This window comes from Maylandia zebra, linkage group LG3 (assembly GCF_041146795.1).
Source record: "Maylandia zebra isolate NMK-2024a linkage group LG3, Mzebra_GT3a, whole genome shotgun sequence".
NCBI lineage: Eukaryota > Metazoa > Chordata > Actinopteri > Cichliformes > Cichlidae > Maylandia > Maylandia zebra.
Genome location: NC_135169.1, coordinates 34,828,585 through 34,855,199, shown reverse-complemented (window position 1 = coordinate 34,855,199; position 26,615 = coordinate 34,828,585). Strand labels below are relative to the sequence as shown.

The 26,615-nt window shown below is 41.1% G+C and overlaps 3 protein-coding genes across 4 annotated transcripts; 1 reads left to right on the top strand and 2 right to left on the bottom strand.

Annotated features, from left to right (window-relative positions):
* Positions 1-438: 438 nt before the first annotated feature.
* On the top strand, positions 439-3,285 carry naa38 (N-alpha-acetyltransferase 38, NatC auxiliary subunit). Its single transcript, XM_004562671.2, has 3 exons — positions 439-587; positions 1,710-1,884; positions 2,827-3,285. The coding sequence occupies exons 1-3, from the start codon at positions 549-551 to the stop codon at positions 2,949-2,951; spliced, it is 339 nt and encodes a 112-aa protein (XP_004562728.1). The 5' UTR covers positions 439-548; the 3' UTR covers positions 2,952-3,285.
* A 52-nt stretch (positions 3,286-3,337) lies between these two features.
* Positions 3,338-10,834, bottom strand: dnajc3b (DnaJ (Hsp40) homolog, subfamily C, member 3b). Its single transcript, XM_004562669.5, has 12 exons — positions 10,365-10,834; positions 9,013-9,123; positions 8,703-8,827; positions 8,522-8,596; positions 8,293-8,436; positions 7,939-8,120; positions 7,731-7,850; positions 6,486-6,591; positions 6,185-6,305; positions 5,814-5,946; positions 5,547-5,695; positions 3,338-4,881 (listed from the first exon to the last, which is right to left on the bottom strand). The coding sequence occupies exons 1-12, from the start codon at positions 10,447-10,449 to the stop codon at positions 4,736-4,738; spliced, it is 1,497 nt and encodes a 498-aa protein (XP_004562726.1). The 5' UTR covers positions 10,450-10,834; the 3' UTR covers positions 3,338-4,735.
* Positions 10,835-12,502: 1,668 nt separating this feature from the next.
* cldn15a (claudin 15a) lies at positions 12,503-20,390 on the bottom strand. 2 transcript variants are annotated; one of them, XM_076881770.1, is made up of 6 exons: positions 19,744-20,390; positions 15,380-15,614; positions 14,969-15,133; positions 14,620-14,701; positions 14,433-14,540; positions 12,503-13,479 (listed from the first exon to the last, which is right to left on the bottom strand). In XM_076881770.1, exons 1-6 carry the CDS (start codon positions 19,918-19,920, stop codon positions 13,386-13,388), a joined length of 861 nt encoding a protein of 286 aa, XP_076737885.1. In that variant the 5' UTR covers positions 19,921-20,390; the 3' UTR covers positions 12,503-13,385. The 2 variants fall into 2 exon arrangements, with proteins under 2 accessions (XP_076737885.1, XP_004562727.1); XM_004562670.3 differs by lacking the exon at positions 19,744-20,390 and having other exon boundaries at positions 15,380-15,755.
* Between the last annotated feature and the right edge of the window lie 6,225 nt (positions 20,391-26,615).

Sequence of the window (26,615 nt, the reverse complement as noted above, 5' to 3'; positions counted from 1 at the left end):
TTATACAAGTCATCTTTTCAGTGAAGCTCGTGGGTTAAGCAACGCGTACAAATCAGATAGAAATCTCAGTGATTTTATCAGTGTTTTTAAAGCGATGTGTCAGGAAATGAAGGGAAAATGATCCTGTAGCGGCCACCTGTGGCGACGGTGGGAACATACAGGCGAGCTTTAAAATGCCACACTCCAAATTCTCCAGACTTACCCGACAATAAAACTCTGAACACGTAATAGTTTTCGTTTTTGAAAAGTATGGGTATATGAGTTTTTAAAAGGCTTTAGCAAACAGTGCTAAAACGAGGCTAATGGCGTCTTTGATCAGTGCCAGCTGGTAGTTCCTCTTAAAATTAATAAATTTACAGACTTAAATGTTAACTTATTATTATTAATATTTATCATTTAAATAATGTAAACTTTAAAAAATTCTAGCAGCATCCTAACGGACCTCCCCTTTAAGAAAAAAAAAAAAACTGGATCGTTTCCGGTTTCGCTGGTCCGTCGATGAAATTGCTCCGTAAGCAAATGCCGGAGGAGAAGAAGAGGTGCAGGTTATGGCCACAATGATTGAGGAAAACGGCCCTTCGACTCACGTATGTGTTTCTCGTTTTAATTTTTCAGTTTGTCTCGGGGTTTTTGGTGCTGTTTAACATGTCAAAACTGAGATTAAAAAATAGTTAAACTGAAAAGTATTTCAACATTGTCATTGCTTCAGTTGTAGCCAATTCGTTAGTCGGTGGCTAACAAATTAGCTTGTACATCTGACCTGGTAACCTGCGTTTATTTAACTGTTTATATGAACGACAGACTAGAGATTCACTATGTGTTGAGTTCTCCTCACCAAAATGCAAAGTTTGGTCATTCTGTCTCAAATCATTATTTTTTCCTCGACCGTCTCAGATTTACCTAAACATTTTATAGTCCAGAGTTTGGATATATATAGTGATTGTTTTAAAATGTTAGCTTCATATATCATTTTTTTTCAATATATATGTTTTAAGTCCCATCCACCTACTTTCAGGCCTTTTTATAGCTCAAAACTATTAAAAATAAAATCCTTACATTTCCACAGGCCTTCCTTTCTGTAATTTGTAAAATGCAGTAGTGACAGTTTCCAAATGGTATATTGATTCATTTCACAGTACTGTAACATAAAACAAGTAGAAAGCTTTTAAACATGAAATTCTTGGTCACAGAAATTAAGAAAATGTCATTTTCATTCAACTTTTATTCTGTGTTTAGCAAACATGACAAGTTGTACCAGGAAAAAAAGATATCAGTATGTATTAAGAGATATGAGATTTAACAGGAGTGCATGGAATTTATTTTCTCACATTTTATCTAGCTAATCCTTTTTTTGGTTTATGTGTCCCAAAAAAGATCCCGATTCCCTTTCATGGTACGAAACACCAGTGCAAATTTCACACATTTTTCTTTAATAGTTTTTGAGATATTCACATTCAAACACTGTCGGATTTCAAAATTTGGGGTCAAAAAACATTATGAAAGTGGGTCAATGGAGAAAAATGTATACTAAGAAGTGTTTGATATATGAAGCTAAAATTTCACAGCGGTCATTACATGTGTCTAAACAGGGCTTCTTTCAAAAAATATATAATAATGGATTAATAATGTGCCAAGTAGTCTGTTAAATAATAATTTAGCCCTCAGCTTAGGTTTTATTTTGCTCACTTTCCCTTATTGTCCTCACCCAGGAGCAGTCTGAAGTGTCCTCATCATCTCAGGCACGGCAGAAGCTGGAGGGGCTCCTGAACAAGAACATGAGGATCCGCATGACAGACGGACGGACTCTGGTGGGCCTTTTCCTCTGCACTGACCGGGACTGCAACGTCATCCTCGGCTCAGCTCAGGAATTCCTTAAATCCACAGGTACGCAGAGGCGACCTGAGCACAGCGTCCACTGATGCCTTAGACTCCGTATAAAAAGGCTGTTCTGCTCTTTTTCACACCTCGCACTTTTTATGGTGTTGTATTATCAAAGCATCTTTGAAGTGTCTTTCCAGGAAAGATTTAAACACACAGGTGTGCTATCAAACTGTGACTTTACTCAATGCCAAACCATCTTAAAGGTTATCAATAAAGCTAAAAATAATACTGATCAGAACCAGCAGCTGTGGGAAACTCATACACGATGCTTTTGTCATTCAACATGCTCTGTTGGAGGAGATGTGGTTACTGTGGAGGCCATTCGAGTACAATGAGTTCATTCTCATGTTCAAGAAACCAGTTTGAGATAATCTGAGCTTCATGGCATGATGGTTAGACTGGGGTTATAAAGGGGTGGGCATAGTCAAATACCCCAGTTAGGCTGCAGGTATTTAGACTATGCTATGTTGGTAGCCAGTGGTACATTGCGGGGTAGCTCTTTAAACAAACGTCTGAATGTCACAGTATAAATTGAGACTCATCAGACCAGACAACGTCCTGCTTTAATGTTTCTTTTGTTGTCATTGGGCAAAGCCCTGCTGTTCTTTCTGTATGTGCTGTTCATTCAAAGGTGCTCTTCTGCGTACGTTGCTTGTAATGAGTTATTGTTGCCTTCCTATCAGCTTGGATATTTTCACTTTTTCAGAAATTTCTCTATGAACCACACAGATGGTCGTGTGGGAAAATTTCAGAAATATTCAGACTAGTAGAGCCCCTTAAATCACCTTTCTTCCTCATTCTGATGTTTACATAACTACATGTCTAAATGCACTGATTTGCTGCCATGTGATTGGCCGACTTGGTATTTACATTAACGTGCAGGTGTGCTTAATAAGGTATCACACAGTAAGTGTAGTCTGACCTGTTGTCTCGTTTTCTTTTCAGACACATTCTCCCAGAGCGAACCCAGAGTCCTGGGCCTGGCCATGATTCCCGGCCACCACGTGGTGTCCATCGAGGTGGAGGCAGACAGCCTGGACGACACACAGGGATTCGGAGCTAACCACTGACGGAGCTCCGTCTGTTTGGACAGCATTCATGTGACTGAGACCTGCCGAGCCAGACTCTAGGCCGTGGTCGATCCCAGGAGAACGGACGACGTCAGTCTCTCGGACTCTTTGGACGCAGACCTTCTGTGTCGATGTCGTGGATTCAGTCAGTCCCTCGGCGACTGATGAAAGAGTGCGTTTGCGTCAACTGCTGCACAATGCAGCGAGTGCAGAAATGGTGTGGGCGTGCATGAGGTGTGAGTAAACGAGAGCTTACTTGTATGTGTCTCAGTGTCTGCAGTGCCCGTCTTTATTACAGTGTGTTTTAAAATAAATCGCCCTATTTGACACTTTGTGTTGCCGTCCTCGCCTCGCTTTAAAACACAGCAAAACAAAATGAGCAAAAATGCGTTTGTTTCAATATTTTAATACACTTGAGCTTGTCAGCTGACTCAGTTTGGCAACAGGAAAAAAAAAGCCTCCAACAAAAGAAACCCAGAAACAAAACCGTCCCACTCAGAGTTAAATACAAAGAGAGCCTGTCACATTTTGTTCACACAATCAAGCAGTAGAAGCTGGTTACAGTCAGTGTGTCCTCAAGTTATTAAAGACAAAATAACTTAATTTGTGCTAAAAAATAAAGTCTTTAAAAACATCATCTCGGTTCACCTGTGTGGCCCGTGTGGCTGCAAGAACCTCATTTATAAACTGTATGAAGTTCGTATGTGTCAGTGCGACCCATTAGATAAATATTATCCAAACATGCTGCTCGTGAAGTAGATATGGTGTACCTCGGGAAAAATAAAGCAGCAGCTCAGACACGCTTCAGTAACACCTATTTATAAATGAGGTTCTCGGATAGCCACTGAAGACACACGGGAGTGTGTGGAAGGCTTTTCAAAGGCCTACAGTAACATTTCAGGAGTGAAGTGGCCTTTTCAAACAAAGTAAAAGTGCAAGCTTTCGAAACGTTTCCTTGAAAGGAGGAGGGAAGGAACAGAAATACTCTAAATGTCAATGCAGTCATTTGCGGCTGTTTTTCTAAACTTTTTTTTTTCCACTTATTTTGTGCACTTACATCCATAATGTCTGCCCCTGGATATAAATGAACATCTCCAAACCAAAATTCACACAGAATTATTCCAATTAGCTATCAGGAGGCGCTGATTTAAATTTAAAAATATACACGTATACATCACAGAGCACCTACGCTGACTTCAGATCCATAGGATATTGAAATTCTTACACCTACAGGTTTCCTGTAGCGGTGCTCGAGTTTCACCATAAATATAGCTCAACAGCCACAGGTCTAATGATAAATATAAAAATCCTGCTTCTCTAGTGTAGAGACGTCTCGACGTGGTAAAAAATAGAGACTGAAATCAGTAGACCTTTAAAGAATACTGCAAGCAAACGGACAGACGTACAGATTTCCAAGCAAAGAGTCACGGCACTAAAAATAAAAAGGAGGCGCCGAGTAGCGCTTCAAAGAATGGCACAAAGAAAGAATAAGAGCGGACACTGCTTCCAGCCGTCACACATTTCCTACGGAGCTCGTCTGTAGACTTCATTTTCTTCAAGCACAACGTAATTTATGAGTAACCACAGGTAGGTCCTTTGATTTTGTGGTAAAAAGTCCAAAATAACAAAAAAAAAGTTTGCGAAAACCTGCGTCCAGGCTGACGCAGAGCTTTTGAGGAAGACTCGTCCTCCAAAATCCCCCGAAGGTTTTTTCCAAAGTATCCAATCCACCTAAAACGACACTACCCCCCCTCCCCGCCCGTGTGTTCGTCAAGTCCTGCTCTCTAGTTGTACTGGAACTTGAAGTGGAAGCTGCCGCCAGATTCAAAGGGGTTGAAGTGAAAAGGCCAGCCCTGCTGACCTCCGCCGCCTCCTTGCTGGCTTTCTGGGTCCAGCGGATCCTCGCCCGCATCAAACTTCTGTCTCATTTCTAGGAAAAAAAAAAAGTAATAGAGAACAGGATCGTTAACATTTTAGTAAACGATCAACATCAACTAGTTTGGACTTGGTTTGACAAACATCCATTTTCTTCTGCTTTTACAATTCTATTCAATTTTTTACAGGACCTGTGATGATGGTGAACTTGAACTTAGGTGCCACTGTGCTGCCCCCTACTGTCACAATACCAAAATGACATCAGTCTATTCATCAGACAAAACCTGACAGTCAGTAAATGTTTGTTCTTTGACTGCAGAGCTGCAGTTTTAACGTCTGCTGAGCAACATTTTTTGGTCTGTTTTGTGAAAAGAAGAACGAAGCCGCTCGTTTCTTTCACATGAATGTTCTCATAGCTCAGCTTAACTTCATTTCTGAGAAAGCCAAACTTTCTAAATGAGCCCAACTAATTTTAATGCTTGTGTTCTGGACTGTAATACATGCTGCTCACCATGCATTGCTATTGGAGTTTTCGGAGACTTTTCAAGTCTATAAGTGGAAGAAAATGAATAGATGGATGTTTATGGAGACTGTTGGAATTTGTGACTTTCCCTCTGGGATGAGTAAAGTATGTCTAAAATCCTGGAAATTCTTTAAAATCAGATATTGGTGGTGTGGAAATGTGGCTGTAAAGACTAAATAACAAGGCTGGCTGCTGACCTGGATCAGTAAGGACCTCTTTGGCCGATGCGATGTCGATAAACTTCTTTTCTGCTTCTTTCTTCTCGGCCTCAGACTGGAAGTTGTCGGGGTGCCACTGCTGTGCCAGCTTCCTGTACGCCTTGGTGATCTCCTGCTTGTTGGCACTCCTGAGGAAGTTTCTGAGCGTTAGCGGGCCCTCTTATAATATTGACGGGCGTTGACTTTGGCATCAGAAAAATAAAGTAAACGTGTAGTGTTTATGTTGAAGCTGGCTGGACTGGTTACCTGCTGACACCGAGGATTTTATAGTAGTCCCTCTTACGAGACTGCTTGAGCAGCCTCTGGGCTCGGTCCAGCCCCTCTTTGATATCGTTGCTGTCGCCATCGAACTCTCTCGCCTCCTGGTAGTCCTCCACAGCTGCATGACACACAAGGGATTTACAGATTACTCCTATATATTATTTGTACCACATATCTGAGGCTAATTATGTAATATTGTTTTACTTTAATCATCAATTATCAATAAAAATCTTCTGATACTGCGTGTGCAGTTCTGAGATGGAAGCTGTGTCTATGGTTACGATAGGCTCATGACATCATAACAGGACATAAGCATGGGATGAGTTGAGTTGCATTCATTGAGAAGACTGTGTCACCTTTCTCGTAGTCCTGGTTGAGGATATAGGCCTCTGCTCTGTCTCTGAGGACGTTGGCGTTGCGGGGGTCTCTCTGGTGGGCCTCCGAACACACGTCTATCGCCTCGGTCGCTGATTTAATCTGGAAATGATATGAAGCAAAAGGTGAATGATTACAAACTAAGACTGAACTCTATTGAGAACTAGGACAGTGCGTTTGCAAGGAAATGATGATTTATTTAGAGGTTCCACATCTTCTGGGGGATGTGAGAGGAGAAAAATGAGCATCGCTTCGTGAGAAAAGCTGCCGTCACTCTCCCACCTTCACAAGACAGAAGCAGATCCTCTCTTTGGCCAGGTTGGTGTAGTACGGGACATTAGGCTCCGTCTGCATTACTGATTCATACTTTTCTATGGCTTCTTGATGCCTAATGGGGAGAGAGAAACACAGTTAAAGGTCAAAGCACTTAACATGCTGTGGCACTGAAGCAGTTCACAGCTTACAAGCTGCAAATGTACAGACAAGTTAGTTATTATCCCACCTATGAAAATAAAATAAGTGCCGTTAAAGAGAGCCAGGACTTTCAAACACAGCATTTCCAAACATGCTTGTTTTATTTTGGATGCTTACATTATTTTACTTTGGGCACAGAAACACAAATATGTCATAAAAACTACCTGCATCGACATTATTAGCCCCCCTGCTGCTAATACTCGGTTTTGTGTTCTCTTTGCTGGTTAACAGCCTGCAACTGTTTCTTCTAGTTCTCAATAAGGCTCTCACGCGTGTCCTGAGGAATCACAACTCACTTTTCTTTGATGAATCTCCAGCGCCTCCAGATTTTTTAAGTCAGGGCTTTTGCCCAGGCCAGTCAGGGACATTCACTCTAGTCTTCTGAAGCTTGTTCTTAACCCTGAGTTTTAGGTCGTTGTCATGTTGTTCTGGGGTCTTCTTAGTTTCCTTTCTCTTCCAGGCTTGTTCTGCACTGTGTGGCTCTCTTTGAATTTTGCAATGATGCTTCTCGCTCCAGTTTTTAACACTTGGAAAACGCTGTGATATGTTTGCATATCGCCTCCTGCAACGTGAGCATCGGCCATTCTTTTTCTCAAGTCTAAACTGTCTTCTTTTGTCTTTGACCAGCTGTCTTCTCATTGACAGCTCAAACTCTTGCTGAAGTTTTTTGCTGTGTGCAAGTTGGACGATAACCCTCAGTTTTAACTTTAACTTACAAGCTGAGCATTACAAGTTACAGCAAATCATTGCACAGCAGTGGTTTGTGGTTTTTTTAGGGGGCTAATAACACTGACTCTGGTATTTTTTCTTCTTTTATGAAATTATTCTGTTACTGTGTGAAAATATTTATAATTTATGCTTTCTAAAGAAAATGCTGTGTTGAAAATCCCTTGCTCTGTTAAAAGCAAAGGGAAAATTTTCATAGCTGTGCTAATAATTCTGCCCTCATTTGTATATGTTCCACTTTCAGAGGCTGAGACTATAGCTGCCCTCTGAAACTCTCATTTGCATGCAGGTGGAAGCGAAGTGCCTCAGCCCAACAGAAATACCCACCTGCCCTCCTCAATCAGTTCTTCGGCCGAGTCCAGCTGCTTGCTGAGCTTCTTCACCTGCTTGTAGTGGCTGAAGCACTCCTTGTCGTCCTGGTCGAGTTTCAGACACTCTCTGACGTTGCTGCGTGTGAATAGATGGAAAAAGTGAGACTTCATTTGCGTGGCTGAGCAAGCCAGACCTATTTGTTTATTCCAGGAACGACGCTCACTTGAGTGACTCGTGGTGGTCGCCGAGGCTGTAGTGCAGCTTGCCGAGCTTCAGAAAGGCGGCGCGGTTGTCGTTGCGAAGCCGCGTCGTCGGCGTGAGATCCTGGATGGCTTTCTGTGGATCTCCCATCCGGATGTAGCACTCTGCGCGGAGCTCCCGAGACTCCGGATCCCAAGGAGAGATCTAGAGGAAGACGGAAACTTTTTATAAATGAGCAATCAGCTCAAAGATCATAGTGATTCCTTTAATAACTAAAATGCTGAGGCATTAAAATCAGATTTGAAATCACACTTTGAAGCAGCTGGTATTGGTAAGATTGTAAATGAAAAATAAAATTAACCAACAAGACCCCTACCTCTATAACTCTCTCCAGCACAGTGATCGTTGTGCTGTAGTCCCCTTGGTGGTACGCGGCCTGGGCCTCCTCCTGCAGCTCCTCCAGCTCGTTCGCCTTCATCAGCTGGTTCTGAGCTTCCTCGTTGTCTGAGGACCGCTGCAGCTGGAACAGCAGGTACATATTATTGTGGCAAACATACGTGGGAGAGTGATTTAGGACTGCAAAAGCAGCACGTTATAAAACCTACCACTGCCTCAAAGTCCTCCCGTGCCTCCTGCGTGCTGCCCTGCTTCAACAGGATGTTCCCTCTCTGCAAGCGGGCCTGAAAAATACAAACAGATGAAAAGATAGGATGACGAAGACTCTGAAGAGGGCAGAAGAAATGGAATATGATAGAAGACATTAAGAAAGGCTAGCGAGTGACCTACAGCCAAGAAATCGGGCTTGAGTTGGATAGCCTTGGTCAGATCTGGCAGGGCAGATTTGGACTTTCCCATGGCCAGAAACACTGCAGCTCGCTTGTAGAAGGTCAGGTAATTCTTAGAGTCACCCTCTGGAAAATGCATCATCACAATTTATTCATTTTTATTTTAACAAAAGCAACAAACACAAGCTTTGAACCTCTAAACTCTTTTACCGCACAATAACACACCTTTCTCGACTGTACAGACAAGCACCGACTGTGTAGACTGAAAATGTCAGCCAGTGGCAAGAACGTGTCTGTGTGTGTAACCTTACCCACAGCAGAGTGGTAGTGGGACAGGGCTTCAGCCAGCTGACCAGCTGCCAAAAGTTTGCGGCCCATCTCCAAGTGGTGCTCAATCTCAGCCTGAGTTTCCCCAAAGACGCCTGTAACATAAAACTGGGTGTGAGCCTCGCTGGAAACACTGAAGAGGGACAACTTTATAGAAGGAAACCACAGTGTAGCCCAGTGTTCTTTGTGTGTTTGTCTTTTGTTCACACTTGCACCTCTCTTCTGATGACAGAGGCTGCACAAGCTCAGAAAAAGATTCAAAACGCACAATCGAGCTACGGCATCCGACCAACAACCTAACTTGTCTCCGAACTGCTCAGCCTGACCTTTCCCTCTGATGTACTCATTTCCACTCTTTTCCATCCTCCCATGAAACTCTTAACATCTTCACCTCAGTCTCCTGTCTTTATACCAGAGCGATCATCTCAGCAGGTCTCCCTACTATCTTCTAAACCATCTCTTTCACCGCTTTCCTTTTTCACTCATCTTCACCCACTCCCTCTCCCTTATTCACCTCTTATGCACTTTTATGCTAAATATTGCACAAGTCACATTATCAAAATATATTTTAACTACCTAAAGTGAAAGTACTCATTACACAGAATGGCACTTTTCAGAATCATACACATTATATTAGTGGATCATTGCAGTTGAGGACTGTTTTACATCCTTCTACATTGCTTATAGGCATTGATCTATAATAATGCAGTTAATCTTCAAATGAATAAGCGACTAAAGTCTTAAAATCTCCATCTGCATCCAAAATATAGTGGAATAGAAGCAGAAGGTAGAGAAATACTTAAATACAGTACAATTACTGTGTATTAAACCTCACCTTTAGTAGTAAAGTACGCAGTTAAGTGTAGAGCTGAAAGTAATTTAGCGCTGGCGCGGAACGAGGGAGGGGTGAAACTAAAGAAAACCGATGTAATGAAAAGTGAAAGTGGAGTATTACTGCAAGACGAAACCTTATACAATCAGTGTTTTTAAAATAACATATAAATGTAACTGAACTATAAATATTACTAAGGGCAGAGGCCTGACACAGGTAAAAGCAGGTGGTGCTGGGACTGTAAGTCCTCACTACGCCCCTGGTTGTAAGGATGCTGCCCTTGGAAACATCTTTTAAAGCCTTCATGTTTAACTTTTACAGATTAATAGCCGGTATCTTTAAATCAGAGCAACGATATAGTAATTACTTTTTTGTATTAGTATTTTAAGAGCAGTTTCGGGGTCAGTAATTAAGCCGGCTTGATGAATTTTTAGCACTAAAGACGACAAACAAGTGAGTAAGCAGGCTGTTTTTTGTTTTCTTTTAACGTGAAGTGGGTCTTACCGTCCAGCTGGATGTCCAGGATGACACACAGCAGTGACAGGGAGCACAGGACCCCGCTGAGTCCGGCCCGCCGACACGGCTCCATCTCTTCCCGGATTCACGCTTTAACACCGGAACCAGCCAACTTCACAGCTCTGCGTCCGCTTCGACTGAAAGCGCCTGTCTGTTTCATTGAAATCTGCCTGTTATTTATTACACCCTCATGGGTCTCCCCTCTCTACAGAACAGCTACGACGGTGTATTTACGGTCCCAATCGGACAGTATTCCGTGTAGAAATGAGTCGTATCGCTGAAAGGTTCCTCCCCTCACAAAAGAACTAGCAGCTTAAATTCACTACCCCGCCTGAATTAATTATTTTCTAGACTCGTTTTAAAGTTAAAACGACTAGTCTGTTGCTGAAGCCGAACAGCTGACCGTCCTTACACTTTGTAAACGAAACCTTGCCCCTCTGCCAGAGCCGTCCCCGCCCTATCTGCTCTACTTTTCCATGGTTGGTCCGCGAGGTGCACATCCGTGTTCGCCCGGAAACGTGGGCTGCTCTCATTGGATAAGCTATTTTAACAGTGACGCTCCCACCATGTCCCTGCATGGGCCCGGCAGCCTGCACACTGCGGCCAAACGTCACCACGGGGTATGTAATTGACAGTGGTAACACATGACGACGTGTTATGCAACGTAAAACAACCTGCTGAACAGGCCCAGTCTGTGTTTTTACCTCAAAGAATGCGAAATGCAAAGAATGCGAAAACCGTAATCATCCTGTCCTAATGATAATAATAATAATAATAATAATAATAATAATAATAATCGATCATGATAAATCATCATTTCTTTTAGTTCTCTGCAGGTCTATAAAGTTTTGTCATTTAATAACTTAATTTAAAAGAATCCTGAATCTTCATTTTTGAAGTGATTTACACTCACTGGCTCACTCACTTCATAGTTATACCGTGTGGTACAAGGTCGGACATCTTTTTGCCTTTTAAGAGTAAGATCGACCTTAATTCATCATAGTACGGATTGAACAAGGCGCAGGAAGCATTCCTAAGAGATTTTGCTTCATACTGACATCACGCATGATGTGCATCTTCTGTTCCATCCCAAAGGTGCTCTATTAGTTTGAGATGGGGTGACTGTGGAGGCCATTTCAGTAAAGTGAACTCATTGTCATGTTTAAGATGATTTGAGCTGTGTGACATGACACGCTATTGTTGTCAGCAACAATAATCAGGTAGCCTGTGCCATACAAATGAAGCTCAGGTGTCTAAATGGCCTAAAGCATGCCAAGAAAATATCACACACCATTACATCACCAGCAGCAGGACAAACGCTGATACAAAGCAGGATGGGTCAATGCTTTCCTCTTGTGTACTCCTAATCCCTACCACTGTAGCAGTTGAAGCAAATTGAGACTCATCAGTACAATCATCTGTTGTCAAGTTTTGTTGTCCATGCGTAGCCTCAACATCATGTTAGCTGACATGAGTGTCACCCATTGAGGTCCTCTGCTGCTGCAGCCCATCTGCTTCAGTGCTCGATATGTTGGGCATTCAGAGACTTGGTTGTAACGAGTGGTTATTTGAGTAACTGTTGCCTTCCTATCATCTGAAAACAGTCTGGACATTCTAATCTGACCTTTGACATCAGCAAGACATTTTCTTGCGTCTGGATATTTTCTCTTTTTCAGACTGTTTCACTGTAAACCCTACAAAGGGTTGTGATCTGTCGCAGTAGATCAGCATTTTTCAGCCCGTCTGGCACTCAAAGTCACTTAAATCAAATTTTTTCCCCATTCTGACACTGAGGTTAAGCTTCAGCAGATAATTGCACTATCGAGCATTTTAACAGTCGTAATAAGAAGCTGGGCAGCCATGTTTCACCAAAACAGCTTGAGTTCACCTTGAACCGGTGGACACACACACACACCAACTCACATAAGATGTGTTCTCCTCTTGTGTTTTGTTAACAAACTGAACAAGAAGTTGCTGAGCTGAGACCTGGTGCTATTAAAGGCACACAAGTCACAGGATTTTCAATCATTCGGTGGTTGATGTGTCCTCTAAACGGAGTCACTGTCATCCTGGTTAAGACCGCTTCCACCTGCATACATTTACCACGGGTTAAGGTGACCACCCAGTGACTCTTCCCTATCTTCTTTATTATTATTAAATAAGTTGTACAAAATACAGTCTTTATTTGACACATAAAGACATTTGAATTTGCTGCTTTTAGCACCAAATTTAAATAGTAAAAATGTGGAATTTGATGAAAATATAACATTTGCAATCAGTCTTTACTCTGAACACAGACACCGAACAGGTTGTTGATGATTTCCCACAATATTTTACCCAAATCATGTCCTGATGACCTGTAATCATGCGCCTGGCTGATGGTTTTTTAATTTTAATTTAATTTTTTATTTAAAAAAGGAAGAATACAGCCACCACTGTTTTTGTCTGTGGTAAGCAAAACTGGAATGTTCAATGTAAAACATTTAAATTTGTACATTTGCTTACCCCCCCCCCCCCCCCCCCCAAAAAAAAACAACAACAACAACAAAACCCCAAAAACAAACAAACAGGCAAAATACAATCAAAACAAAGACAACCTGCCCTCCAGCGCCTCAGGTGTCGCCTACAAAACTGTACAAAACAACATATCCCAACAATCATCACACTTTTGACCTTCCCCTTACAAATGTGATTGAATTCATTGGAAAATAAGTGACAATATCAGAGAAATATAAATATTAATCATTGAGAGCGCACAGTGAGTTTGTGCAGTGACGCTGATGTTTTGTCAAGCTTTTTGCAATCATTTTATCCATGTTATTTCTACAGAACATGCATTTTGAAACTGCGGTTATTTGTATATAACATATACAGCTGAAATACTCCCAACAGTGAACATCTGATGCACTGCAAGTGTTTCCACAGTGATGAAATGGCACAATGTGTTAGTTAGACCAGCCAAAAGTGAAGGGATGAATAAGTCCACAAAGCTCAGTTTCCAAATCCTGCTCAGACGTAAGCGTTTCTCCCGTAAGTACTGGCGGCCAGGCTTCTGGTTGGTGCTGGTCCAGAATACACAGTTCCCCTTGCATGAGGTAGAGGGCTGCAGAGAAAGAAAACGTCAGGATCAGATGGTGGAAATACAAATCACCCCAAGCATGCTGCACATCATATACTCAGAGTCTCAGCAAGGAAATTAAAAGTTTTAGAATAGTGTTAGAATAAGTTATCCTTATAGTGGCAGTGCACCTATCAGAAGTGAATATAAACAGGCTATGGTCAGTGTAAAGTGAGTAAAATTCTTGTGAATAATCTAGTTACTACTTTTTTTGACCACTGGGGGGAGCCAACTTTCTAATCAGGGACATGAGCACTTGCCACTAGGCAGCCATCTTGGTAACGTGTTTGCATTGTTTCTTTTTAAAGCACAGTTTAGATCTACTTTAATTCTAATGATTACCTGGATAGAAATCTAAATCACTAATCTGATTTAAAAAGTTTACAATTTTACCGACTTTCTAATAAAATAAGGTTTTAATAAATACGTGTGTGGGTTTTTGTTTCTGTTTCTGCCAAAGATTTTCATTCTTTTTCAAATCTTTGATTGCTACGTCTCCGTTATTCACTTTGAGCAGTCTGAGACCTGCTCAGGAGCTTCCATCTCCAAACAGAGATCTCTCCACAGAGAAATTTAAAATCTTTTCTATGCTGTGTTTTATGATGTCCCTGTAATGAAGGTGGGTCAAAAAATTTTCATACAATTTTTATTTGTTCTTTTGCCCATGTTTACCATTGAGACAGGTAATTACCAAATAAACTATAAACCTACTATAAGCCCCTTAAACCTGCCACTTAGCACAGTCGAGACAAAGACACCTGGATGGGTGGGAGAGCCACGGCATCCGTCTCCCTTTGTATCAAATTAATAACAGAACATTCAGCACATTCGTGTTTTCTTTAATTTAACCAGAACATTTTTCATGGCGGGGCCAGACTGCACCTGTAGACTCTGAGAATTACCTCCAGCTCTGTACATCAAAAAGAGATCAAACTCACTATTTTTCCTCTGTGCCCAATTTGCAGGAGCAGGTGAGAACGGCTCCTCCAGCGATGGCGAGCACAGCAGAGCACCAGCCGATGTAAAGCCCTTCTCCTATCTCATACCTGTGACACATAGCAAAATTATGGGCTGCTGGCACTGCACTTTAGGCCTGTTTATCTCACACCACTAACAGCAACTTACTTTGTGCCAGGGTAGTAGGGATCAAAGAAATTCTGAGTGATATTGAAAGCATACCAGGACACTGCAACCATAGTGCACAAACCTTTTGATAGAAAAAAACAGACAACAACAACAGGGAGTCTTTAGTGAGCAATAAAACAGTGACGGGTCAGAGTTTAACTCTGATCCAAAGTATTGAAGTAAACAAAAATAGGTAGGACTGATCTAAAAAGGCGGTAGGGCATTATCATGATTCATCAGCATGCTGGGGAGGTTTCTTTATCTTCTTTAAGGGGTAGTGTAATAGGAGGTCAATATTGTTATCTGAATAGCCAGGAAGAACAGACTGTATTTTCTATGCTTTTGTTACCTTGAAGCATAAAAAGTACTCCAGCAGTGCCTGCGATCCTCCCTTTGAGAACATAGTTTTCTCCTCCTGCTTTAGAGCATTGTATCCCGATCAGCGAGCCCAGCAGTCCAAATGTGCCAAACACTATCGAGGCAATCATCAAGGCACGAGACGCTTGGATGTAACCTGGAAACAGTGCATAGATACACAAAACCACATAATTCTAGCAGATTTTTCAAAGATGGATTGATGTTTTAATGTGTACCCACAGTACAACAAAAGATAGGACATCTAAGCTCTTCAAGTTGTCCTTTTAATACATTTCTTATGACAGAAACCCTCCTCCAGACAAAGCAACATAAACATTTGATGGCATCCAACTTTCCCGAACCTCATGATATTATTAAGAAGTCAATTTTTTTGTCAGCATACCATTCAAAGCGAGCATCGAAGGGAAGTCCCTGCAGTTACTGACCCCGGTTGAATCTGTCGCGCAGGACATCCACAGGTTTTCATAGATTGTAGAGGTGGTGATGACATTTCCGTCAACAGTGGAGGTCCTCCAGTAACGGTTTGGAATCGCAACCCCCACCATTATCCATCCGATGAACCCCAAAATCACAGCCACCACTTCCACGATTGGATCCATGACTTCTCCTCGGCCCAACTGTCAGTGACGACAGACTGAAGTTTTTGAATTTAATAAAAGTTGTTTTTTTATGAAGATAAAAACATCGGATTTGGGTGAATGTGTGTGTGTGATGTGTGTCCGCTCCGCCACTGAGAGATGTGTCCAGTTCAACAGATAAGTATAATCAGTTATATGACTCACTTGCAGTCTCTCCTCCCCCTACACTCTCTCTCTCTCACACGCACACACGTGTACTCTATCCTCTTTTTTTTTTTTTTTTTTTTGCATTTTACACCCCTGAAACTGAACAGGTGTTTATCGGCTCACTTTCAGGGTCCAATGGTCATCTGCTACTCTTAATGACGCCGTGACTCTGTATGCATTTCTGGTTATGTTTATGAAAAATACTCAAACATATAAAATTCTCCCATCTCTCATAATAAATGATTACACTATTTGTCATTTAATAACTTTTAAAGGATATCATTGCTTAAAAAAAACAACTAGTTTTTTTGTAATCACTATTCACTATAACACTTCAAAACTCATATCGAAACATATACGAATATATTTCTCTAAATTATGCTCCACCGCATAGGTTTTATTGTTTCGGTTTGCATATCTCAAGGCCAGAAGACTCGAGTTAACAATTTCTTTGTCACACCCTGTGCTTGGGAACCATCAATATTTAACAGGTTCAATTTAATGTCACAAACACCAACCAGAGACCAAGGTCTAACGCTGCCCAGTTCATCCCGTAGTTTCTCAGTTTGTTTCATGCCATTAATAATCCTCCTGATAGCTTTTAGGTCAGCGTTGACAAATCCAGGGCACTCTGAGTTTACCTCACTGATAATTTGAAGATAAATCTTAACCTGCATTTCACACCAAGTCGGTAGAGGTGGGGAGATTTATAAACCAGCGAATGTGTTTGTTTAAAGGTCAGCCTCCAGGAATAGCCCCATTCACCAACAATAAGCCAGACTCTAGCTGCTGGTGAGCCGAGTGTTTGGAAGGGAAAGTTCGACTTGTGGAAATGAAAAAGACACAAAGGTTGTTAATTGTAACAAAAATTCAAATGTTTTGCATTTATTTTACGAAATGACAAAGAAACTAATAACTAAAAACTCACAAAATGCTTAAATAAACCGATTAAATATAATGAGCACATTTTCAGTGATATAATCAAAGAGGGTTATGCTCTTTATGTTTCATCAGATAGGTTATTAAACTGCTCAAATGGCATGTAACAACTGAAGGTAAGTAACATAGTTTGGCAACATTACTGAGTGAACTGGGAGACCATGAAACATTTTGTGCTGATAAAAAAAACTACAAATGTTCAAAGGCTCCTTTTGAAAATGACTTCTTATTATCATTACTGTTTCAAATTGATTGTGTTTTGTTAGTCACCACAACTGCAACTGTAATTCGTGTTCTTTGCAAATGTGAACAAGCTGAAGAACATGGTTAACACGGCTGCCTGATAAACATTAGCATACTAGCATCGTCATTGTGGTCATTGCGCGCACTTAGCTAAAAGTGCTACTAGCAAAAGTCAACACTTTAACTTAACATTTTTCTGTTTTCATGAAACAAATTTCCATCAGACCTGAAATATTTCAGCCCACTTTTCCAACAAGTGTTGCTCAACTGCCATAAAATTTATATATTTTTCTTTTTTTAATGGAACCATTAAGCAGGAATTTGATTACTGGTTTTAGCAACAGTACTGCCAAATGTAAGGTCGTCATAATGATGCATTACTTTGGAACAACTTAGCTCTAACAGTCTTATGAAGAAACTGTTACTGTTTTTTTTAACACCATTTACACTTTAATGATTTACCCATCACACACTTTCCAGAGTCTCCAGCTATTTGTGAAAAATGTTCTGGGTTGTTTTTGGTGATGAGGCTGCTGCTAGCAGGTCTCAAATCACTCTTCCTGCTCATGATCAAAATTCCTTTGCTGGTTTTAGACCAATCTCTAAACTCCCTTTTTGGTCTATGGTGGTGGATAAAATTGTCCTTCAGCTCTAGACTTTTCTGGAAATAAATGGCGTCACTGAAACATTTCAGTCAGGTTTCAAAATAACATCACAGCACAGAAACTGTACTTTTAAACATTTTTGATGATCTTTTATTAATTGCAGACTCAGGTAATCCTGCCTTTTTAGTGCTTTTAGACCTGAGTGTTTGATAGAGTGGATCATGGTGTCCTAGTCTTTATGGAGAGCTGTGAGCACTAAAAGGAACTCGCCTTGAATTGTTTTTACGTCATGTTCAGCGGCTTACATGGGGCATCCCTCAAGGATCGATCCTTGGCCCGGCACTCTTTTCACTTTCATGTTATGGTGATGTTTACTTTATCTTAAAAAGAATACTATATATATATATATATATATATATATATATATATTAGGGGTGCAACGATACTCGTATCGATATTGAACCGTTCGATACAGTGCTTTCGGTTCGGTACGCATATGTATCGAACAATACAAAATTTGTAATTTATTTTATCAACTTTCCTTCTGACGATGCTGTCTGTGTTGAGCGCTCAGTAAATCTGCGTTCGACTACTCAGCCTAGGCTGCACTGTCGAGCGCAGATCCACTGAGCGCTCAACACAGACAGCATAGTCAGGAGGAAGAGCGCAGGGCAAGCTAGCGAGACAGAAGTTAAGCTCTCCTTGCAACATGGCAAATTGAACCTTCCCCACCCTCATTCAGATCTGGCGTTTGGAATTATTTTGGTTTTCATGTGAGGTATGACCCTGAAGGTAAGCGTGTCATGGACTAAAGTAAAACAGTATGTTGGATGTGCCACGCAATGCTCAATTACATGGGTGGGAACTAGTGTGTTAGCGAGCAGTTAGCTCGTTAACGTGTTAGCCGTCTAGCCCCACGCAGGGGTAGCTCGATAACGGAGCACTAGTGGGAACACAACGAATATGACTGCACATTTACGCCGACATCATCCTAGTGCAAAGACAAGTGGAAGCAGACAAAAACAACAAGCATGCATGTTACAAACTTTACCCGAGTCATTTAGACAGCCGTTAGCACATGATTCTCCTTATGGGGACCTGATATGTTTAATATTGTGGCGAGCTCAGACAAGGAGGAGAGGGAGGTGTCGTTTGGTCTTGCTTCCCGTGAGCTAGCCAGGGAGCACAGCCGTTTATTGACATCTGCAGAAGAACACTGCCACTAGCTAACTGCTCAGCGCGGCAACCGCACAGCAACAACACACAGAGCGCCCTCTGACCCCGGAAGGACACACCGTCGCATCGAGAAGGCGTCACCCGTCACTATGGCAACATAAACAAAACATAACTGTACAAACAGAACCCTGAACAGCCCTGACCCGCTACATAGCCCCCGCCTAAGGGGTCAGTCGTCCCCGACGACCCCATTGCCCCACACAAAGTCCTGCAAATGTCCAGGTGCCTTCTTTTGGCGCACCGGCCGGTCACGACCGGCGGGGGAAAAGTCACTCGGGTCAGAACATGGGGTGCCACCATCATCCCACTTCTGACACTAATGTGGCGAGCTCAGACAACGAGGAGACGGAGGTGTCGTTTGGTCTTGCTTCCCGTGAGCTAGCCAGGGAGCACAGCCGTTTATTGACATCTGCAGAAGAACACTGCCGCTAGCTAACTGCTCAGCGCGGCAACCGCACAGCCACAACAACAACACACAGGGCGCCCTCTGACCCCGGAAGGACACACCGTCGCAGCGAGAGGGCGTCACCCGTCACTATGGCAACATAAACAAAACATAACTGTACAAACAGAACCCCGAACAGCCCTGACCCGCTACAATATGCTGCTGAGAATATAGCCCAGAAGAAGCGTATAGTATAGCTTTTATTTTGGAAAGAGACATTTCTCTGTAATAAACTCTCTTTTCCAAAGATGAGTGACTCCTCAATCAGATACAGGTGTTACCGCGCCAGATCCGCGGCCCCGAACCGTAGTAAGGAAACCTCTGGCAGTTACTTGAAGGTTCCGTAACTGACTCGTAGCCGGCAACAGCTTACTATACAGGTCAACTCCGCTAGCAAAAAGATCGAAGGAGGCGTAGGAAACTGCTTCACCGAACTTTATTTCTTCTCTAAGGCACGAACACAGCGTACAGTGGGCTGAAACAGTTTACTCACAGCGAGCATCGCCGACACAACTCTGGCTGTCGAGGGAGTTATTATATTCCTTTTATTTATTTTCTTTCCGTCTCTTCTGTAGCTAACCGTTACTTTTTCCCCTTCTCCGCTCTCTCTCTTCACACACACACACACACCAGGCAGTCCCGCTACACACATCCCGAATACATTTCCCATCAGGCTTCATCCTTAAAGGGCCATGCCTGTAACACAGGGCTTGCAAAATCGGGCTAGCGATTTTTCCAGTCGGGCTACCAAAATCTATCTCTGCCCTGCCCGTCGGGCTATTGTAGGAAGGAAAAATATATGTCAATGCTTTTGCATTCTTTCGGAAATGTAGCTGGGTAATTATGTCATTGGCATCGGTGAGCCACTGTCAATATGTGACATATTGAAATCGCGTTTGAATTTGCGCTTGTTTTTTGCTTTCACTTTGCAAATATCCAGGTGCCTTCTTTTGGCGCACCGCCGGTCACGACAGGCGGGGGAAAAGTCACTCGGGTCAGAACATGGGGTGCCACCATCATCCCACTTCTGACACCAATGTGGCGAGCTCAGACAACGAGGAGACGGAGGTGTCGTTTGGTCTTGCTTCCCGTGAGCTAGCCAGGGAGCACAGCCGTTTATTGACATCTGCAGAAGAACACTGCCGCTAGCTAACTGCTCAGCGCGGCAACCGCACAGCAACAACAACAACAACAACAACACACAGGGCGCCCTCTGACCCCGGAAGGACACACCGTCGCAGCAAGAGGGCGTCACCCGTCACTATGGCAACATAAACAAAACATAACTGTACAAACAGAACCCCGAACAGCCCTGACCCGCTACAATATGCTGCTGAGAATATAGCCCAGAAGAAGCGTATAGTATAGCTTTTATTTTGGAAAGAGCCATTTCTCTGTAATAAACTCTCTTTTCCAAAGATGAGTGACTCCTCAATCAGATATATTTATTTTTTTAATTATTTTTGTTTCAGCAACATTAAATTTAAAAACTGTACTTTTGAGTTAAAATATATATTTATAATTTTAATAAATGACAAATTAAAAAGGCATGAACATTTTTTTTGTATCGAAAAAATATCGAACCGTGACACCAAAGTATCGAACCGAACCGAACCGTGAATTTTGTGTATCGTTGCACCCCTAATATATATATATGCGGTGACTCCCAAGCTAGGCGAGTGGCTCCAGCAGATCCCGGGAATAACATCGGAGATCTCTGTCCAGAAGAGCGCAGTCCTGGGAACAGCTAAGATACTGTGCAGGACCCTCAAGCTCCCAGGCCTCTGGTAGAGGACCCGAGCTTGAAGGATAAACCGCCCGCAGGGGCCAGCACGCCCCTGCGGGATCTGCTGGAGCCACTCGTCTAGCTTGGGAGTCACCGCATATATATATATATATATATATATATATATATATATATATATATATATATATATATATATTGTAAAAGGCCTTGCTGGACTGTATTGCAGACGAAAAAACATGATCAGTGATAGACCTTTCCAACATGAATGGACAAAGAAACAGAGGTGGTACTATTCGAACCTCCTGACACACATTGCTCTTTTAAGGGGGAACTTTTTCATTTGGAAAATTGCAAAACACCGTTTGCAAAAAAGAAAAAACTAAACAAAACAGGAGTGACCTTTTTGTATGGCAGTTTTATATTTAATAACTAAATTCTGTTGTTAAATTGCCTCTTCCAGCTGAGGGCCCTTACAAAGATTACAAATATTCCCTCATCTGCTGATTTAATTAAGTAATTCATGCTTTAATTTAATCCAGGCCTCAATATTGGAATCGCCTTTATTTTGGAGTCATGCAGGCTTTGCAGGCGGCAGCTCGACTCCTGACAGCCACATATAAGCGAGACCATATTTCTTCTTTACACTGGCTTCCAGTATGCTTTACAGTTCATTTAAAGATTTTATTGTTTGTTTTTTAAAGCCACTAAATGGATTAGCACCCTATAACCTTTCTGAACTTTTATCTTGGCGTAGTCATCAGATGCTTGTGTTTGTTCATACAAGCAGACTGAAGCCGAGGCTGCACCTAAGCTTTACCAATCTACCTCTTCAAATTAGGACCTCACCAGCACTCGACATCTTTAAAACCAGCTCGAAGACACGTCTTTACTCCCTAGCGTTTAAATATAAACAAGATTTTGACACTTCACTTTTGTTTTGTTTATTTTTCATCTTATTTTTTTCTGTATTTGATGTAAACCCTTATTTTTTATAAATGTGCCGATAACCCCCCCCACCCCCCCACCCAATTGACTGTTGAGAAGAGGAGGATATTGTCAAAATGCTTCTCCATCACAAATGGCTTTTTGAATCTCTCCACAGTGATAGGAGTGCATGATTAGCCAGAACACAGAGTAATTTAATGCTCCAACAAACCTTCCAGGAAACAAAGACATTCTTGGGAAAGGGGCACCCAGATATTTGTGCTGATGTTTTTAATGATTACCTGATGGCTTCTTTTAACTAGTTCGTTTTTTTAAAGCATTACATTTTACATTTTCAGTACGTTTTACACACATTTCTTTTCCTGTGATTTAATTAATGTCTTAGATTTAGTTATGTACAAAAGAAAATTTGGAACATTATTAATGGTCCATATAAAAAAGATATCGTACCTCAGAATAGAAACAATATATGGTTATATTAAAACAGTGTAGTAACAAAAATATTGCACTTCAGGATATCCACAGTCAATATTATTTATTTTATCTTTATTTAACTGATCCAATCTCTTTCACAATGACAGCCATGTGAACTCAAAATATATAAAAAGCACAGCAAACCAATAATCTAATATTAATTATAGCTTAATTGTGATAATTTAAAAGGAACCCTTTTAGATACTTGAAGTTTTACATCCCATCTGACTATTAAGAATATCATGTACAATAGGATAAATACTGTTAGTACATGCATACTACATACACCAATGTAAGTGTTTCAAACTAAATATCTGCCATTATTATTTCCTTTTACTGCTCTGACCAACATTTTATCAAGAAAGACAGAAATCCAAACCACAGTTACATCTAAACACATTAGCCACGTTCTGCGACATTTTCAACTGAGAAATCAGTCCAGCCCTAAGTGTCTCAGTTTACGAGTGAGGTGTTTGCAAAGCTTTTTTGTTAAACCCAATTTCTTTGCCCACTTGGCTACATATAACTTTGTGCTATTGTATTGAAACTTTCACCCAGGCTCTGCCTTTTAAAATAAACTTTATATGACATTTATAAACTAATTCCTGGAACGAAGTTTATAAGTTTTTCATGTGCTTTCCCAGAACAGGTCATTAAAAGCCGGCGAGATGAGCATGCGATGAGTGGACACAACTAGAGAGATGAGATCGAGCAGGTAAGTGCTTAGTAAGTTTTTTGTGTCCACTTGTTTATTTAAAACGTCAGTATGTCTGTAAATAATCATTGACTCTAATTGTTAAAAGATTCACAATTATTGTGTGTGTGTGTGTGTGTGTGTGTGTGTGTGTGTGTGTGTGTGTGTGTGTGTGTGTGTGTGTGTGTGTGTGTGTGTGTGTGTGTGTAGGGGGGTGGACTTTAAATAAAAAAACTAAACAAAAAAGGTGACCTCACATCTCCTACACCAATCAGGATTTAGTAACATTTGTATCAAAATAAAACAATAGTTGTTGGACTGTTGCTCACGTTGCCAGGCCACAGTCAAATATTTTTGACCACGCCCATAAAGCCATAATGAAACCAATCAGTTGCTTTAAATGGTTTAACGTATTACACAACCTTTAAGTGTCATATCGAAACATGCATATCAATGCTAAGAGGAAATTGCTAAAACTGGAGAGCAATATTCACCGCTTTTTACCAGCGCAAAATACCCACAGGGAATGGCAGGTATAAGTCTGTCACATAGGTCCAGACAGTGTGGATTTATTGGTACACAAAGAATAAATTTGGATTTGGTGCCACCATAATATCTTTAAAACCTGAACTCATCTTGCTGAGGAATCTCTCAAGTACAGACTGTACCCATCTGTGAAAGTGTCAGCAAAACTTGTGAAATGTCATGACCGCATCTTATACTATTGCAGTGCTGCTCCATGGACAGAAAACACATGCCAAAGTATTCAGTTTCACCGCTGTGTTAATTTTCTGCCACAATAGGTGTCTTCAGAATCACTTTTCCCATTATGACACACAGAGGTACGCACAAACAGACTTACAAGGTGAAATTTCCACACAGAAATCTTGATTTTATTACTAGAGTCTAGTGCCATTTAGCAAATGTTGGTATGCTTGGGTAAACATTAACATTGTCCTGATGAGCAACAGGTCGAAACTTCAAAGAGCAACTATGATTTTCCACTTTCCACTCACTTTCCAGAAAGTTACAGATTTGGCATCTTTCATTTTAAATCATTTGTATCCAAGTATAATGAAAAATGATCAAAAGCTGCATTGCAGATGGTGCAAAATCCACAAGGCTTATAAGGAAATGAAGGTTGGGTAACACAGATGGGAGATGTATATATATATATATGTATATATATATATATATATACACGTGTGTGTGTGTGTGTGTGTGTGTGTGTGTGTGTGTATTAAGATATTTGACCATAGCCTTTTTCTGTATTATTATATAATGTCTTCTTCTCCTTCTTATAATACTATTAATACATACATTTAACACTGAAGCCATAATTTCAGTTTGCAATTAAGTGATGCTATGAGTTATAATAATAACAGTTAATTGTTCATATTCATTATTCACTTAAATAACGGCCTCGTGAACTTGGTCTGAATGCACTGGTGTTGTCTCAAGAGCTGTGCAGCATGGCTGTGTCACCAGATTCCAGGTGTGTACAGTTGGCTGCTGACTACAAACAGAGGTCATCTCTGTTGTCTGTCTTTTCAAAGTTTACCAATAAGCCTCTCCCTTTCTTTATTAGTACTTTATATTTATGGAACTGCACATTTACTTATTTATGCATTTATTTTGTTCTTCTTCTGTTGTAGGTTTGGATACCCCCCCCAAATAGAAGAAATAATCCTTTAAAAACTATATTTTGTATTTACACATTATGTAATTGAGACAGATACACTAAAAATAAGAAATCTTTCTACTACGACTTTTCAGAAAACACCTTTTCATGGTACTATATATACATCATGATGATGGGGAGAATACAGTTAACCACGTGACCCCCTTTCTATCCTGTTTGTTTAAGCTCGTCCTCTTTTCTGTGTTGTTTGTCCATTTCCTGTGCTATTGTTGTTTTAATTTTAGAAAAAAGTTTAAAAAACACTCTTGTGCTTTGAAAAAAAAAAAAACAGTAGAAGAAACTTGTCTTGTGATTGTGCAGCACCCACATGGTGTCATTTATGTTAATGCCAGATTAAAAAGAAACGGCAACAACACATCATCAGTTAAAGAAATTAAAAATGCAATGCAAAGGACAAGGGTTAAGAGTTTTTCCATAATTCCGACACCCTTCATTTTGACGTCTGCTTCGCTCCTGTAAAGTGTTGTGAGCGCTCTGTGATCGGTTGCGACACAAACAGCCTTTGTTCCCGCAGATGCCTCTGGCCTCTGTTTCACGACACAGCCCACATACAAAGACAGACTCACTTTCACATTATGATGAATATGAAATGTGAACAGCACAATAAAAGAGAGACAAAAAGTAACATGTACCGCCTTTCCTTGTGTCTGCCCGCAATCAGCTGTTTAACTGGATTATACAACAACCTTAATTTCCAGTGTAGTTACACCTGCACAGCGGGGGGTAAGCGAGCCTCTACACTGTGCTCATTCGCGGTGATTAAACATTAGTATCTGTGTTAAACCCGCTGGGTACTTGACGGACGTTGGCCCTCAGACGCACTGAAGCTGAGCTGAATTACACCAGCTCTGATGAATCATTGATGTTTAAGTGTGTTTAAACTGCGCGTGGGAAGAGGCTGGAGACAGCTCGGGGGTCAGTTAGACATTATGTCTATTTTCTGCTCCTCTGTTTGGATATTTGTTTCTTCAGATATGGTTTTATCTAATTGTTTACCTAAATGATCATCTATTTTACACCAGAGAAAATGATTGTTTTCTCAGGCCGATCCGAGTTTCGGTCCTTTCACCCGGGTTAATAAGTAACATCCCACCGCGCTGATAACGCGGCACATAAACCATAGCCTCCATAAACCTCCCCGTTGTAAAAAGATGTTGACTGTTTGAATCTCTCCGAGGGTCAAGATATGAGGATGATCGAGAGTGAGCGAACTCGTGCGTGGGTTAAACTCTCAGAGATGACAATCACAATACAAGCTGTCACATTGTGTGCACCAAATCCCTCATTGTAAATCTAACAGTTAATAAATGACATTGATAAGAATGGGGTTTCATATTGGACTTTGATTTATCGATTGGTCTTTATGGATATGGTAGGAAAAATGCTACAGTGTTACAGAATCCTGGCTCCTGTTTCCTTGTAGAAACGCTTACACCGTGTGTTTTAAAGCCATTCAGTTCTTCTTTATCCCAAACCATGTCTAGATTATAAGCTGTCTTGTGTTGGAGTGATGCTGGACCTTAATAAAACAGTATCTGCATCAGTTACAAGGACCCACTTTTTATGAAATCAGTGAAACAATGACAGGAGCGTGGGTGGTGCCTTGAAGAAAGGGAGGTGCTCTTCATTATAGGAAATGTTCCCAGTTGTACTTACAGGCGTACCTAGAAACTCCAGGATTTTGTACTATTTGCTCGATCCTTCATGAAAATAGCATTTTCTTCATTTTTGTGACTAATAAATCGATGTTTAAAAGCATTCTATCTTTTGTTTTAGCATCATAGTGCAGTGAACTATTTACTA

Excerpts from the sequence above, each read along its gene's own strand:
- naa38 (XM_004562671.2), top strand. The coding sequence starts at position 549 with ATGGCCACAATGATTGAGGAAAACGGCCCTTCGACTCAC. Across the intron at positions 588-1,709 it reads AAAACGGCCCTTCGACTCAC|GAGCAGTCTGAAGTGTCCTC; the intron begins GTATGTGTTTCT and ends GTCCTCACCCAG. Across the intron at positions 1,885-2,826 it reads GGAATTCCTTAAATCCACAG|ACACATTCTCCCAGAGCGAA; the intron begins GTACGCAGAGGC and ends TTTTCTTTTCAG.
- cldn15a (XM_076881770.1), bottom strand. The coding sequence starts at position 19,920 with ATGGGAAATGTATTCGGGATGTGTGTAGCGGGACTGCCTGGTGTGTGT. Across the intron at positions 15,615-19,743 it reads TTGTGTCGGCGATGCTCGCT|TTGGGCCGAGGAGAAGTCAT; the intron begins GTGAGTAAACTG and ends CGTCACTGACAG. Across the intron at positions 15,134-15,379 it reads TTCGATGCTCGCTTTGAATG|GTTACATCCAAGCGTCTCGT; the intron begins GTATGCTGACAA and ends CACTGTTTCCAG.
- dnajc3b (XM_004562669.5), bottom strand. The coding sequence starts at position 10,449 with ATGGAGCCGTGTCGGCGGGCCGGACTCAGCGGGGTCCTGTGCTCCCTG. Across the intron at positions 9,124-10,364 it reads CCTGGACATCCAGCTGGACG|GCGTCTTTGGGGAAACTCAG; the intron begins GTAAGACCCACT and ends TTTATGTTACAG. Across the intron at positions 5,696-5,813 it reads AAAATCCTCGGTGTCAGCAG|GAGTGCCAACAAGCAGGAGA; the intron begins GTAACCAGTCCA and ends AAACTTCCTCAG.